This window comes from Eleutherodactylus coqui, chromosome 6 (assembly GCF_035609145.1).
Source record: "Eleutherodactylus coqui strain aEleCoq1 chromosome 6, aEleCoq1.hap1, whole genome shotgun sequence".
Classification (NCBI taxonomy): Eukaryota; Metazoa; Chordata; class Amphibia; order Anura; family Eleutherodactylidae; genus Eleutherodactylus; species Eleutherodactylus coqui.
In genome coordinates this window covers 184,320,987-184,333,476 of record NC_089842.1, presented here as the reverse complement: position 1 = coordinate 184,333,476, position 12,490 = coordinate 184,320,987, and the positions used below count along the sequence as shown (strand labels likewise).

Here is a 12,490-nt window from a genome sequence, read left to right as displayed (position 1 = left end):
AATAGGGAGAGAAGGATAGAATATGGCGTCAAGCCAGTAGATGCAGGCTCACCTAGGAGATCCGGACTTCAAAGATCCCAATGCAGCATAGAGAAAATGTGTATGGAGAGCAGCATCAAGTAGAAGCTATTTCAGAAAGACATCCTGGAATCTTCAGGGAATCCAAATCCAATTATCATCTTTATTGAGTTAAAAACTCCATCAGCATGAACAACAAAACTTGCGACGTTTCGTCCTATGCAAAGGACTTTGTCATGCTTGACAAAGTCCTTTGCATAGGACGAAACGTCGCAAGTTTTGTTGTTCATGCTGATGGAGTTTTTAACTCAATAAAGATAATTGGATTTGGATTCCCTGAAGATTCCAGGATGTCTTTCTGAAATAGCTTCTACTTGATGCTGCTCTCCATACACATTTTCTTAATACCAGAGTCCTGGACAACCCCTTTAACGTTAATCAATATTTAAAAATTAGGTTGGGATATTGAGTCGACATTATTTGTGCACTTGCTGTTCTCGATGTCTGAAATAGACATAAGTTAAGGAAGTTGCAATAAAGTCCCAATATTCCACAAGGTTGTGACTTACTGTATCTTTCTTATTTATTGTATTTAAGAAGGCATTCTATTAAGCCCGCACACAGGCAAGGCTTAATAGGCACACTTGAATGGCAGCCATGGGGGCCTTCACAAGGCTCCAGGCTCCCATGATGAACAATGCCCGTGATCCCATTGCGGGTGGGCTTTTCAAGAGCAGGCTGTTGGATGTCGCCAGGGGGTTAAGTGATATGATGGATAATGCTGTTTTTTTAACAAATGGTTTTGAATGACAGATCTTTTGTATACATTTCCTCTCATATATTCTAGTGAACAACTTACATCCTGGTTGTATTCCAGAAAGACATGAAAATTCAAATCTTTTCTAAGTATGGGATGAGCTGCCACACGGCACAGGAACACTTCATGCATTGCGACCGTTTTCTTGAAAATAGCCAAGTACTCTCTGCAAACACAAAAAAAACATGTTTTATCTTAAGAGTTGAAAGAGGACTGTCACATAATCATGGGAGATACATGGACCCATTGCTTTTGCTTCCCAACACTTAAATGGTCACCATGAGACAAGGTATTAATAGGACAGCCGGTGTGATAACTAGCAAAAGTGCAAATCACTTTATTTACCTAAAATGACATTGTGCTAAAAATCCCTCTAAAGTGATGCACACTAGGGGTCTCCCTTCCTTTTTTAAATTTGCTGTCCACTGCCTGTTGTCATGTGAAGTCCATTAAGTAACAGAGATAAGTCAAACATAGGAAGCGTCAAGAGGGTGATGACTAATGTTGTCCATAGAAGTCTATGAAAAGAGGGTAGAGAGATTCTTATACAGGACATGGCTGCAGAAGCTAACAGCAATTTACTGTTACAGCTACTTAAAAATAAATAAATAAATAAAAAAATCACAGCTACACTGCTTAGTACTGCTGTATCATGTCCTCTATGATGTTATGTGTGTGAAACAAAGTTTCAGGGAACATGATCTGCAGTTTTCGCCATGTGGGTTTTCACGCCGAGCCGATATATGGTGTCCTCGTCTGCAGGGGAAGGAGGATGGAAGAGCCAGGAGCAGGAACTGAGCTCCCGCCCCCTCTCCACCCCTTGCAATGAGAGGGGTGTTACTGGGGCGGAGCTAGGTTCCGGAGCTCAGCTCCGCCCCGTCCCTCCTATTGCAAATAGTGGCGAGGGGCGGGAGCTCAGTTCCTGCTCCTGGCTCTTTAATCCCCCCCCCCCCCCTGCAGACAAGGACACCGTATATCGGCTCGGAGTGAAAACGCAGCCGATATACGGTCATCTGAGTAGGCCCTAAAGAAGAAATCATAACAGCAGTCTCCATCCACCAAACTAGAGATACAGCCTACATAGAGGAGAAATGGTGGCAAAAAATTGCAGGCTACAAGTCATATAATGGCCAGAAACAGTGTTATTCCTCATGTACACACATGGCAGCTCATTCTGAAAAGTCATCTGGAAGCCTGGGTATACGTCTGCGCCGTAACTAGTTGGTACCTTGCATGAAAACAATCAGTTTCCTCACTGAAGTAATTAATTGCACATTGTTAAGGTATGCTATCACTTACGGACCTATTTGTGGGGCAAGGGCGTGTGCAACCGCCAGGATCACCGCAATTCCTTGCTGAACTTCCTAGCCTAGTGATATGCCATAACATTGAACGATTGGAATACCCCTTTAAAGGCAAACATAGAGGTAACATTCTGCAACTCCCTAAGCGTTCTAATGTTCTAATAAGGACGCTTATCAGGAAAAACGGTATACAAGAATAGATATTTAACTATAGAATTTCCCTTCTGAAAAAAAATAAATAAATAAAATTTAAAAAAAAATAAAAAAATTTACATTTCCCCATATTAATTTTCTCAGAGAAAGCCTGGCTTTACTGCTAATGAGTGTCCCGACCAAAGGAGCAGACTTCATTTGAATGGTTTTTAAAATGGTTGACAGAGATTACTAAAATTTCCACAGCATTTACAGTAGCGGCAAAGTGGGCTAGATTTTGAAAATGTCATCCACAAGCTGCGGAAATAATTTGCACAAAACTTGTGTGAAAATTGAATTGTAGTGCGGAGTTCATTTTTGCGGCATGTCAATTGTATCGCCGTCTCCGCTGCGGAATTTACCTGCTCCCAGTAAAGGTCATTTCTGCACAGTACTTCATGGTGAAACACACACCAAATGGTGCGGGTTTGGAGGCAGGCATTCCCCAGCTGATCTGCAGTACAATGCCCGCTGCGGACATTATGCTGGAAACTAGCCCTGTGTGCACCTAGCCACCTATTGTTCCAAAGTAATTTGCATGCAGAGCTGCGATCACATCAGGTTTCTGTTCTCTATAGTGTGTAGGTCACACTGAGACAACTTGTGTTAATATGCTGACTAATGTGATAACTAGCAAAAGTGCTAAATCACTTTATTTACCCAAAATTATATTTCTTTTAGTGCTGACTACTAGAGGTCTCCCTTCCTTCTAATTTGCTGTCCACTGCCTGTTGCCATGTGATCCAATCTCTAGTAACAGAGATAATACAATGGAGAACAGTAAGGGGGTGGGGTGGGGGTGACTCATGCTGTACATAGACATCTATGGAGTGGAAAGAGGGAGTAAAAGGGAGAGACGCACTGACAGACACATGCTGCAGCAGCTGAGAACTAGACATACAGGCTGCTGAGAAAAAAAAAAAACTGGGAAAATGCAGGATAAAAATGTCATAATGGCTGGGAAAATGGTGTTATTTGTCATATACATAGCAGCTTATTCCAAAGTCATTTGAAAGTGCAGGTACACCTTAAAGGGAACCCGACACCTGCTTACAACACCATAAAGTAACTGAAGATGCATTAGGCAAGGTGACAGGGAGCCAGGTGCTATATATTTCATACTCCCCTCCTTCCTACTGTGTCCGCTTGTGAAGTCCATGCGCCGGCAAAAATTCTGACTCTTTTCCACCCTCCTATACAAGTCTATGGAAGAGGGTGCACATGGGACTCTGGAAAGAGTCAAATTTGAGGCCAGCGCATGGACTTCTGCAGCTGGCACCCAGAAGCGGGCAAGTATGAAGAAGTACAGCACCCAGCTTCCTATCACCTTACCAACAGCACCATAAGTTAGTTCTTGGTGCTTTAGGCAGGTGTCCACACATAACCCAGACAGAATCTACAGAAATTGCACAAGCAATGCATGTAAATAGGGTTTTATGCCATAATGTCCAGTAAGATAAAAAAGATGGACATGCAGTAATGACTGCACCATTATTCTTAGTCAGTCTCAGACACTAGATTAAACAATGAATGAATGAATGAATCACTTACGCCTCAAGCTCCTGCTTCATTTTGGTAAACTCTTCCTTGGTCATTGAACCTTCCCCTTCTCCAAGTTTTTGCAGTTTCTCCCTTGAGGCATCAAAATCAGGTCTGGGAGGTGCAGGTGGGATCTGTATTTATAACAAAACATTTTCAAAAATGACAATTAATTAATTGAAGAAACTTACAAACTTTCCCATCTTCAAGTTAAATCCAGTTTGAAAGTAGTAGCACAGACCCATGACGATGTGAAATTAAGAATGTTGGCCCCTCATGGAGGAGATGGGAATACTCCTCTGTATGTCGCAGCCAGAAGTATGGAAACAGCTGAGCAGGCGGCATTATGAGGTTTCAATAACGGCCATAGACTGAAAACACGCTCATGTGAATTAGCCATGAGGCACGGCAGGTAAAGAGGCCATTCCCAAAGGCTCCCATTTTCAGACACTGCACAGTGTGAATGGCCGTACAAAAGCTATAGCAATGGTTTGGTAGTAAATATTGTGGAAAGATTTTAGGCTGGGTTCATGTGGAGCGAAATTTGCTGCTGAATTTCCGTGCGGGCTTTCCGCATGGAAACACCGCCAGCATTCTTAAGCCGAGGCCAAACAGCAAAGTGGACAAGATTTGCAAAAATCTCGTCCACACGCTGTGGACAAGCCACGGGAAAGTTGACGTGTGGTGCGAAATTCAAATCTGCGACATGTCAACTGTATCGACGTTTACACTGCGGGCTCTCTTCAACCAAATGGAGCTGGTTTTGAAACAGCCTTTCCGCTACGGAAATCTTGTGCAATTTCTGTGCGGTCCCGCTGCGGGCATTCCGTGAGACTTCCGTCCCGTGGGTACCCAGCCTTAAAATCTGAGACAACTTACATGATGAGTGTTTCCAGCATTAGACAGGCACCCTCACAGTAGATTCCTATGGGTCACCGTATTTCCCATCACACAATACAGAATGTTATGGCTGCCCTTCGTTGCTGTAATTACCCCGTCACTAGCGATATTTCCGCAGCACAGATGGCCTTGGCTGATCTTTCTACACTTAAGGTAATTTCCAAATGAAATGACACAAATTAAAGAGACAATCTCCTAGAGCGCTATAATCCGGTGACCTAGACGTTACATAACACTCTGCAATATGTTATTAACCAATTACATAAATTGATGCGCATCACGCCAAGAACGGCAGCGGCTGCGTCCAGCAATACTTACAATATATCCAGCGTAATCCTCATTTTCCACAAAGGAATCGTGAAGCCATATGAATTCCTCATGCTGTCTGACAACAGAAAACTCGTTCTGCTTGAAGTTTGGTAGTGAACTCTGAATACAATAAGATACAAAGCGTGAGAACTGATGAGGTAAATACGTACGGGGATAAACAAGTATTCCTAAACTTCAGTTTAATGAATGTCCTAATTTTTTTTTCAATTTGACAATAAAATATTGGTGCTCGTCCAACACTACAGGGTACCCGTTGGCTCTCCTGACGTGTCCGTTTTAGTAAATACTTGTATTTCCCATTAAATCAATGCGGTAGCATCTGTACACTTAAATAGACAATTGGGGGGATATTGTTCGTTCATACAGCAGATGCTGTCAAATGCCGGCAGCGTCAGAACTGGGAATGGATGAACACCGATAACAAAGAGAATAGCAATACCCAGTTGTCAATATAGCCATACATGTCCAGGAGGAACAACAGAAGAATGGCACAAAACAAAGTTCTAAAGGAATTGTTATTTTAATTACTAAGCAGACATATCAGGAGGTCATCCTTAAAGATGAACTGCACATTTTTTTTTGATTCACAGAATAGGCAATTCTATGCAGTTTTTCAATAGGTTTTATTTTGCACCACCAGCCTCTTCAGCTACACAGCTAGATGAGGATGGTGCTTAAAAATCTGACTTTTCACTGGCTACTGTAGCTGCATAGCTAAAGACGGCACTCCAGCTGTGCCTGCACTGTACTCTCTAGTGCAGTCACAGCTAATCCATATAACATGGTGTTAATAAATGTTCGCTTTATATTTATTTTTAAACCTACTAGATCTTCCTGTGCCCCCAAGAGGTGTCCACCTGTATTGGTGTTATTACTGGTTTCAGCAGCTCTGACCCCCCCGGGGCTGTGTAAGGAGAAGCCGTTCTGTGCTGCAGACAGCTTCTCCCCTTCACAGTGCCCCTTTCCTGCTAGACCTCATGCACGGTCAGGGTCTCAGTGCATTGGGTGTACAGTATAGCATGTTGCAACCTGACGCACTGAGATCCTGACAGTGCATCGGGTCTGGCGGGGAATGGGCGCTGTTAAGGGGAGAAGCAGTCTGCAGCACAGATCAGCTTTTCCTTACACAGCACCCAGGAGGGAGCAGTGGAGGTAGAACGCTAACACTAGCCCTGGGGGACACATCTTGGGAGCACAGGAGGACCAAGTAAATTTGAAAATAAATAAAAGCGAACTTTTATTAACACCATGTTATATGGATCAGCTGCGACTGCACTAAAGAGAACAGTGCAGGCACAGCTGGAGCACTCTCTTCAGTTATGCAGTTAGGGTGGCTAACTGAAGACCAATTTCTCAGTACCGTCCTCACGTAGCTGAAGAGGGTTTTTGTATGAAAAATATACAGAATAGGCTGATAAAACAAATTACAAAAATGCTTAGAATCACCATTTCTGTACATTAAAAAAATGTGCACAAGTGTCTTTGTATAACTGCTGTTCTAAGAAATCTTACATACAAAAGATACTCATGTTATCTGGACAGGCCAATAATTATTTTATTTCCCAATTGATGGAATCATTAGTATACGGCTGCCCACACACATATGCCCATTATATTGTAAAGCCATTCTCCACTATACCATTTATTAACGTAAGCTGTTCAGTGATTAAGATTTTTAATGATATAAAAGTGGGAGTGAAGAGTAAGGAAATTACCACCACCGCCACCACCCTGAGTTTTGCAAAGCACGTGACTTATGAGAGCAGCCTTCATCTCTGGCGTTCACAGATAACGCCCACAGCATGCTGGCACTCCGGAATTGTACCGGAAATTTGCAATTATTAGTAGTAAGAGAACCTTCATAATATACTGATAGAACCCGACAAACGTACGATCAGTGCGGATTTAGCCACCGACACCCCACCAATCGCTAAAATGTCAGCAGGACTCGGCATAAAGACCTGCCAATAAATCTACTTGTGTAAACAGGCAGTTGTTAATCTATGAACGGCTGCCTGTTCACTCCGATATAGAGTCAAGAGCATCACAAGGCAAACAGCCAACGAGTTTCCATAAAGCTGCTTTAAAATGCAAAGCTTGAAAAAGGCATTCTACTCTGCCGAAACGTTGCACTGTATTAAAACTGGACCTTTATAAATAAAGCAGCTTCCTGGAATCGTTAGATGTCCGTCTTGTTATGCTGCGACCCTCTCCAAATAACGGGCAAGTGGAAGGTGGTGTTCCATGGTCTCCTGCACAGTGGGGAACTTTTCCTAGTTCTGTCCTATACATTACAACTGCTTTGCCGATTTATTCGGAATGAAATCCGGCAGGAAGAGATCTCTGGCACGCTCCACCTCCGTTCAATGCGTCGTTATGGCTGCTGCGTGAAGGCACAGGAGCGATGATCGTTGGGACAACTGTCAGGCACTTAAGAGCTCAACAGCCGTCCCACGTAAGAGGGCCCTAAGGACTTATTTACCCAAGAGATTATTTTACATCCTTGTGCTGTATGCATTTGCAACTGACTGCACAAGGAGAGCACACCAGCCCACCAGTCAATGGGGCTATACAGACACGCGTTTCATTACATGGACTGGATTTTAAAAAAATAAATATATATATATATAATTAAATTAAAGCATGTCCTATTCGAATGCAGTTTAATGAATGGTAGTCACACATTCAAGTCAATGGGCATGCAGAACAAAAAAGGACACAGAAAGGGCATCTGTGTGCACTGCAGTTTTCACTGATAACTGTTAATTCTGAAGAAATACAACTGCCTCCAGGGTTTACTTTTGCGTGTTAGAGGGGGGGGGGGGAAAAAAAAAAAAAAAAAAAGGTGCGACACACGGATGCAAAAAACAAACACACAACGCATAAAAATGTCACACAAAGCATACATATACATTAAAATTGTCATTTTTTTCACACACAGAAAACAGGCATACTTCTGTGAATAATTCCAAAGCTAGAGTAAGTGTATGTAGGTTTATGACCATGCAGGATTAGATGCAATGGCGACTCTCTGGCCGCTACCGGACAGGTTTATATTGAGTAGTTGATGAATAGCACCCACCTTTGTGTGCACAGTGAACTTCACTTTGTCTCTCTCACTTAATGCGTCTGATATATCAACTTGCAAAGTGGCATCAGGCTGCAGATCTACATTAATTGCCCGTGGCTTAAAGAGAGAAAAATTGATATCATTAGAAAGCATGAAATGATGTAGGTCACTTCCAATGCATTACTGGACTTGGAGCAGAGCGCAAGTAACTCCCAGGAGACCATCAAGGAACCTTCCCCAGCCAATGCTCGCGGTTACATCAAAGGTGCAAGAACGACGTAGACAAACATTAAAATAAGCGTCACTGCAGGTCACCATTGTTCAGATTTCCTATTTCATAAGCACCTGTTTGTTTGATTCGCACTTCTCCCATTACTTACTGACCAACTTCTTAGGGTAGCTTCACACACAGCATTGTTTGGAAAAAGTTTTTGCAGTTTTTGGTGCAGTTTTTTTGAGCCAAAGTCAGGAGTGGATCAGGCAGAGAGGAGGAGAGGTCCTTCCCTTGTACTTCTAATTCTTTTTTAATCAATTCTGGCTTTTTTCTCAAAAAACTGCAGGTGTGTTTTCCAACAACGCTGTGTCTGAAATCACCCTTAAAAGTTACCCAGCACATTAACATTCCCACCACCCGCTGACCAGGAGACTGCAGCATGGCCCCTTGTATTGAGCTGTGTTGCAATCCCCTACACAGAGGGCGATTGGGAGCGCTGCTGTGCAGGGGAAAGCCCGGAGGGACCTGGGTCCATTTGTTGTCCCAATCGGCAGGGTACTAGAAGTTGGAAACCCACTGATCAGAATCTTATGGCATATCCTATGCAGTAGATTCACTTTTCAAAATATTCCAACTGCCGGCATAAATTTTTTCTTTATTCACAGAGGGCAATTACATGTGTACAACACAAAACCAACCCCCTTTACAGGACCCAACGGCCACTTCATTTTTCCCTGCAGCATTTCTTTACAGCTCAGAATCTGATTAATTATCATGCTGAGCGATTTCTGAAAACTGGTCCAATTCTTAGGTGTTTTTTAGCTTTTCAATGGAACAAACAAGACTTCCAAATCTCATTGTGAAGGATAACTAATTAACCGCAAGTACCAATAGATCAACCAAGAACAGCATTCCAAGCATGTAGAGCAGGGACACCAGAGGCGCACGGTCAAGGACGCCGCTTCTGCTCGAGAGTAAATGTATTTGTAGAAAAATACGAAATCTGGGGTTCACTGCAAAATGTAACAACCTTCTAAAACTACATGGAAGATGGGAGTGTATCTGCTGAAGGCAGCATTTACAGGGGAGAAACTCGAACCCATATCATACTCGCAAAGCCCTGATTTTTACGGGAGCGGGAAGCGTTTTACAGAAAAAACATCCGTGGGGAAAAAAATAAAAATCGCCCATTATTCCCTATGGGAGCAAAAATGTATCACACTCGCATAAAATTGACATATATGTGATTCTTAAGCAGAATTACCCAAAAATGAGACATGCTGCAAATTTTGCATTGCAAAAACATTTATTAAAACTACTGCAGTGGAAAAAACGAACTAGTTGCCCACAGCAACCAACTAGCATCCATCATGGGCTACTGCATCCACAGAAAGTAGTCAGCCTCGGATAACCCAGGTCTGCAGAACAAAGCTCAAATGGAACCAACACCAAGGCCAAGAAGGGGTTATAGAAGACTTTAAAGGGGTTGTGCCAAGTTATAACATTATCCCCATCCACAGGATAGGAAACCCCTCTATGATCGGTGGCGGACGCACCACTGGGACCTCCTCTGATCTTCCAAGAAAGGAGGCCATGAAGGTCCCAGCATGAATGGAATGAAGGTCGCCCATGTGCGCTGCTGCTCCGGCATTTCACTGGGAGTGTTGGAGATCGCCGAACGTTTGGACTCCTTTGGGGCAAAATAGGGGGGAAAAAAACTGCACATTTTGGGGATGGTCGGGCCGTTTTGAACATTTAAATCCCGCTTGATCAGTTCTAACAACGGTATTAAAGGGTTAACAGCTGTGACCAGAGTGATCTCTGATCGCTGCTGCTGTGTGCAGGTATCCCAAGCCCGCTCCATACACAGCACGTGTCCCCTAACTGCATGGGGTACAGGCATGTCGGAAGGGGTTAGTCGTATTAATTTAGTGTAACTTGGCGCCACCAGCAGGCTGGCAGAAAATGTACACAAGGTCACTTTCACATGGCAGTACTAGGTCAGTATTTGTAAGTCAAAACACATGGAAGAGATGCAAATCTTTCTATTAGATTTCTCCAATGTAAAAAAAAAAAAAAGGACGAAAAATGCTGCCATGCGAACAAGTGCTAAATCAAAAGCAAGTGCATCATGGAGGAGTATCCTGACCCATCCGCCGGGGCCCTGACGACCCACCCCCGACTCACAGCAGCATAGAGTTCAGGTCAGTAGACGGCCGGCCCCTCGTCTGTAATATCAGTGCAAAACCCCATATTGCACTTGTCTGCAAGTAGCCATAAGAAGGTGATAAAATGTAACAAAAGACACGAATGTCACACAAATGATATTGAACGCCGTACAGTCACATCCCAATGACTCTACCTCAGTGGGGGTGCAGCTAATGGACCCCAATACGGTTGTCTGACATTACGGCTCTGATCACGTTAAGGGGAACCTGTCGTGTTCCCAAAGTGCCATAAACTAAGTTACGACAGGGAGCTCAGTGATTTTTTTTTTTTTACTCACCCGCTCCTGCGATCCCGCACTGTCCTTTGGTGAAGTTCACATGGCGCACGAAAATGTGACTCTAGAGCTCCGTGCGAGCGCTCTCCCATAGACTTGTACAGGGGAGAATGCAGAAGGGATTACGAAGAGAGATTTCCGTGCTGCGTGACGACTTCAGACGGGGACCGCGCCGGAGGAAGGAAATATATACATCCACCACGCTAACAGCACCATAACTTGATGTGGGGAGCGGCGAGTTCCCTTTAGGGCCACGCTGACACTTTTATGTACGCTACAAATATGCAAGAAACGTACGTGAAGAGTAAAGTGTAAGAACGCGCGTATTTATAAAGCCCCACTACAGGTCCGATACGCTGGCGTCCGTTTTGTATACGAAAACCACAGACCTTTTTCACTATAAACTTTTTTTTTTTTAATAGAATTTTGCAGTTTAACATTTTTTTTTTCCTTTTGATGCATTTGATCACAAAAACGTCTGCGCCAAGTGGGTGGAAACGACAGCGTATAGTGCGGCTACTGCAAGGGTTAAACAAACACATACAGAAACGTAGGTCTTACTAAACGGATGCGCAGTTTGCTAGATGCAGCCTATGGATCTGTTAAACAATACATTTTCAGCCGTTTTTTGAAGCAAAAACATGCGTTTTACGGACGCCCACATGACAGCGCGGACGAGACGTCACATTTTTCTTCTTTAGACATTTCTTTTTGTCTAAAGGACCAGAACTAATAGAAGCTAAATGAATGGGATCCGTAAACACCTGCAGGACCGGTCATAGCGCCACTATAAACTGGCGCATTGTGGCAGTAGCATTACAATATGGTGATGCCCATCCCCTCACTATATCTATATGGCCACTACTGTCTTCTAGTAACCAGCCTATCAGTACAATGGCATATGCCAATGCCCAGGGGCTGCCAGTCACTGGGGAGGAAGGGGGTAGGTGGGCACTCACCGCTCTGTCCTCCTCTGACAGGAAGTCGGGTCCGTCATCCAGGCCTTCCTGCTGCAAAGAAACAAGACACCATTACCGCCCTCCGCCGCTCCGTTACAAGAGCGCAGCCCGCTGGCCGGATCTAGCCGAAGCCCTCTCTCCCCGCTACTCACCATCATGGCTGAGACGGTCACTGCCAGGCAGGGGACGGGCTCGAACCGATGGACGGGGAGGGAGGGGGGAGGAGGAGAGATGGCGGCCGGGTCACGTGACAGGAGGCGGGCATACATTGACAGCAGCTGGACGGCGACCACCGCTTCCAGGAGGCTGGGAATATCACGTGGTTCGGGAAGGTCGGAGCCATGATTGTTAAGGGCAGATTATAAACAATGCCGAGCCTAGCGCGCCGGGCGGAAGTGGCCGCGCTCCGTGCACCGTGTACCTTGTTGCCAGGGAGTGCAGCAGATTATATCGTCATAACATGTCGTGATATTATCAGGGGTTGCATGCTTTACCTCGTGTAGGTCGTGGGCCTGTCATACCACTTATATGGCTCCCAGTGCAGATGTCAATGTAGCCATTCTAGCTTGGCTCCCAATGCTGGTCCCACACGACCGGATTTGAATGGCGGAGTCCGCATAAGACGATCCGCATGTTTTTTCGAA

The 12,490-nt window shown here is 44.3% G+C and overlaps 1 protein-coding gene across 2 annotated transcripts in view; it reads right to left on the bottom strand.

The window, feature by feature from the left end:
- SNX6 (sorting nexin 6) overlaps nt 1-12,145 on the bottom strand; it is a 32,170-nt gene extending 20,025 nt beyond the window's left edge. The window contains exons 1-6 of one of the 2 annotated variants that reach the window (XM_066608432.1): nt 11,999-12,145; nt 11,847-11,897; nt 8,183-8,287; nt 5,089-5,199; nt 3,883-4,004; nt 878-1,001 (exon numbers count right to left, since the gene is read on the bottom strand). In XM_066608432.1, coding sequence (XP_066464529.1) covers nt 878-1,001; nt 3,883-4,004; nt 5,089-5,199; nt 8,183-8,287; nt 11,847-11,897; nt 11,999-12,115 — 630 coding nt within the window. In that variant the 5' untranslated portion in view covers nt 12,116-12,145. The remainder of the gene's footprint in view (nt 1-877; nt 1,002-3,882; nt 4,005-5,088; nt 5,200-8,182; nt 8,288-11,846; nt 11,898-11,998) is intronic. The other variant, XM_066608433.1, reaches the window with a different exon arrangement.
- Nucleotides 12,146-12,490: the final 345 nt, after the last annotated feature.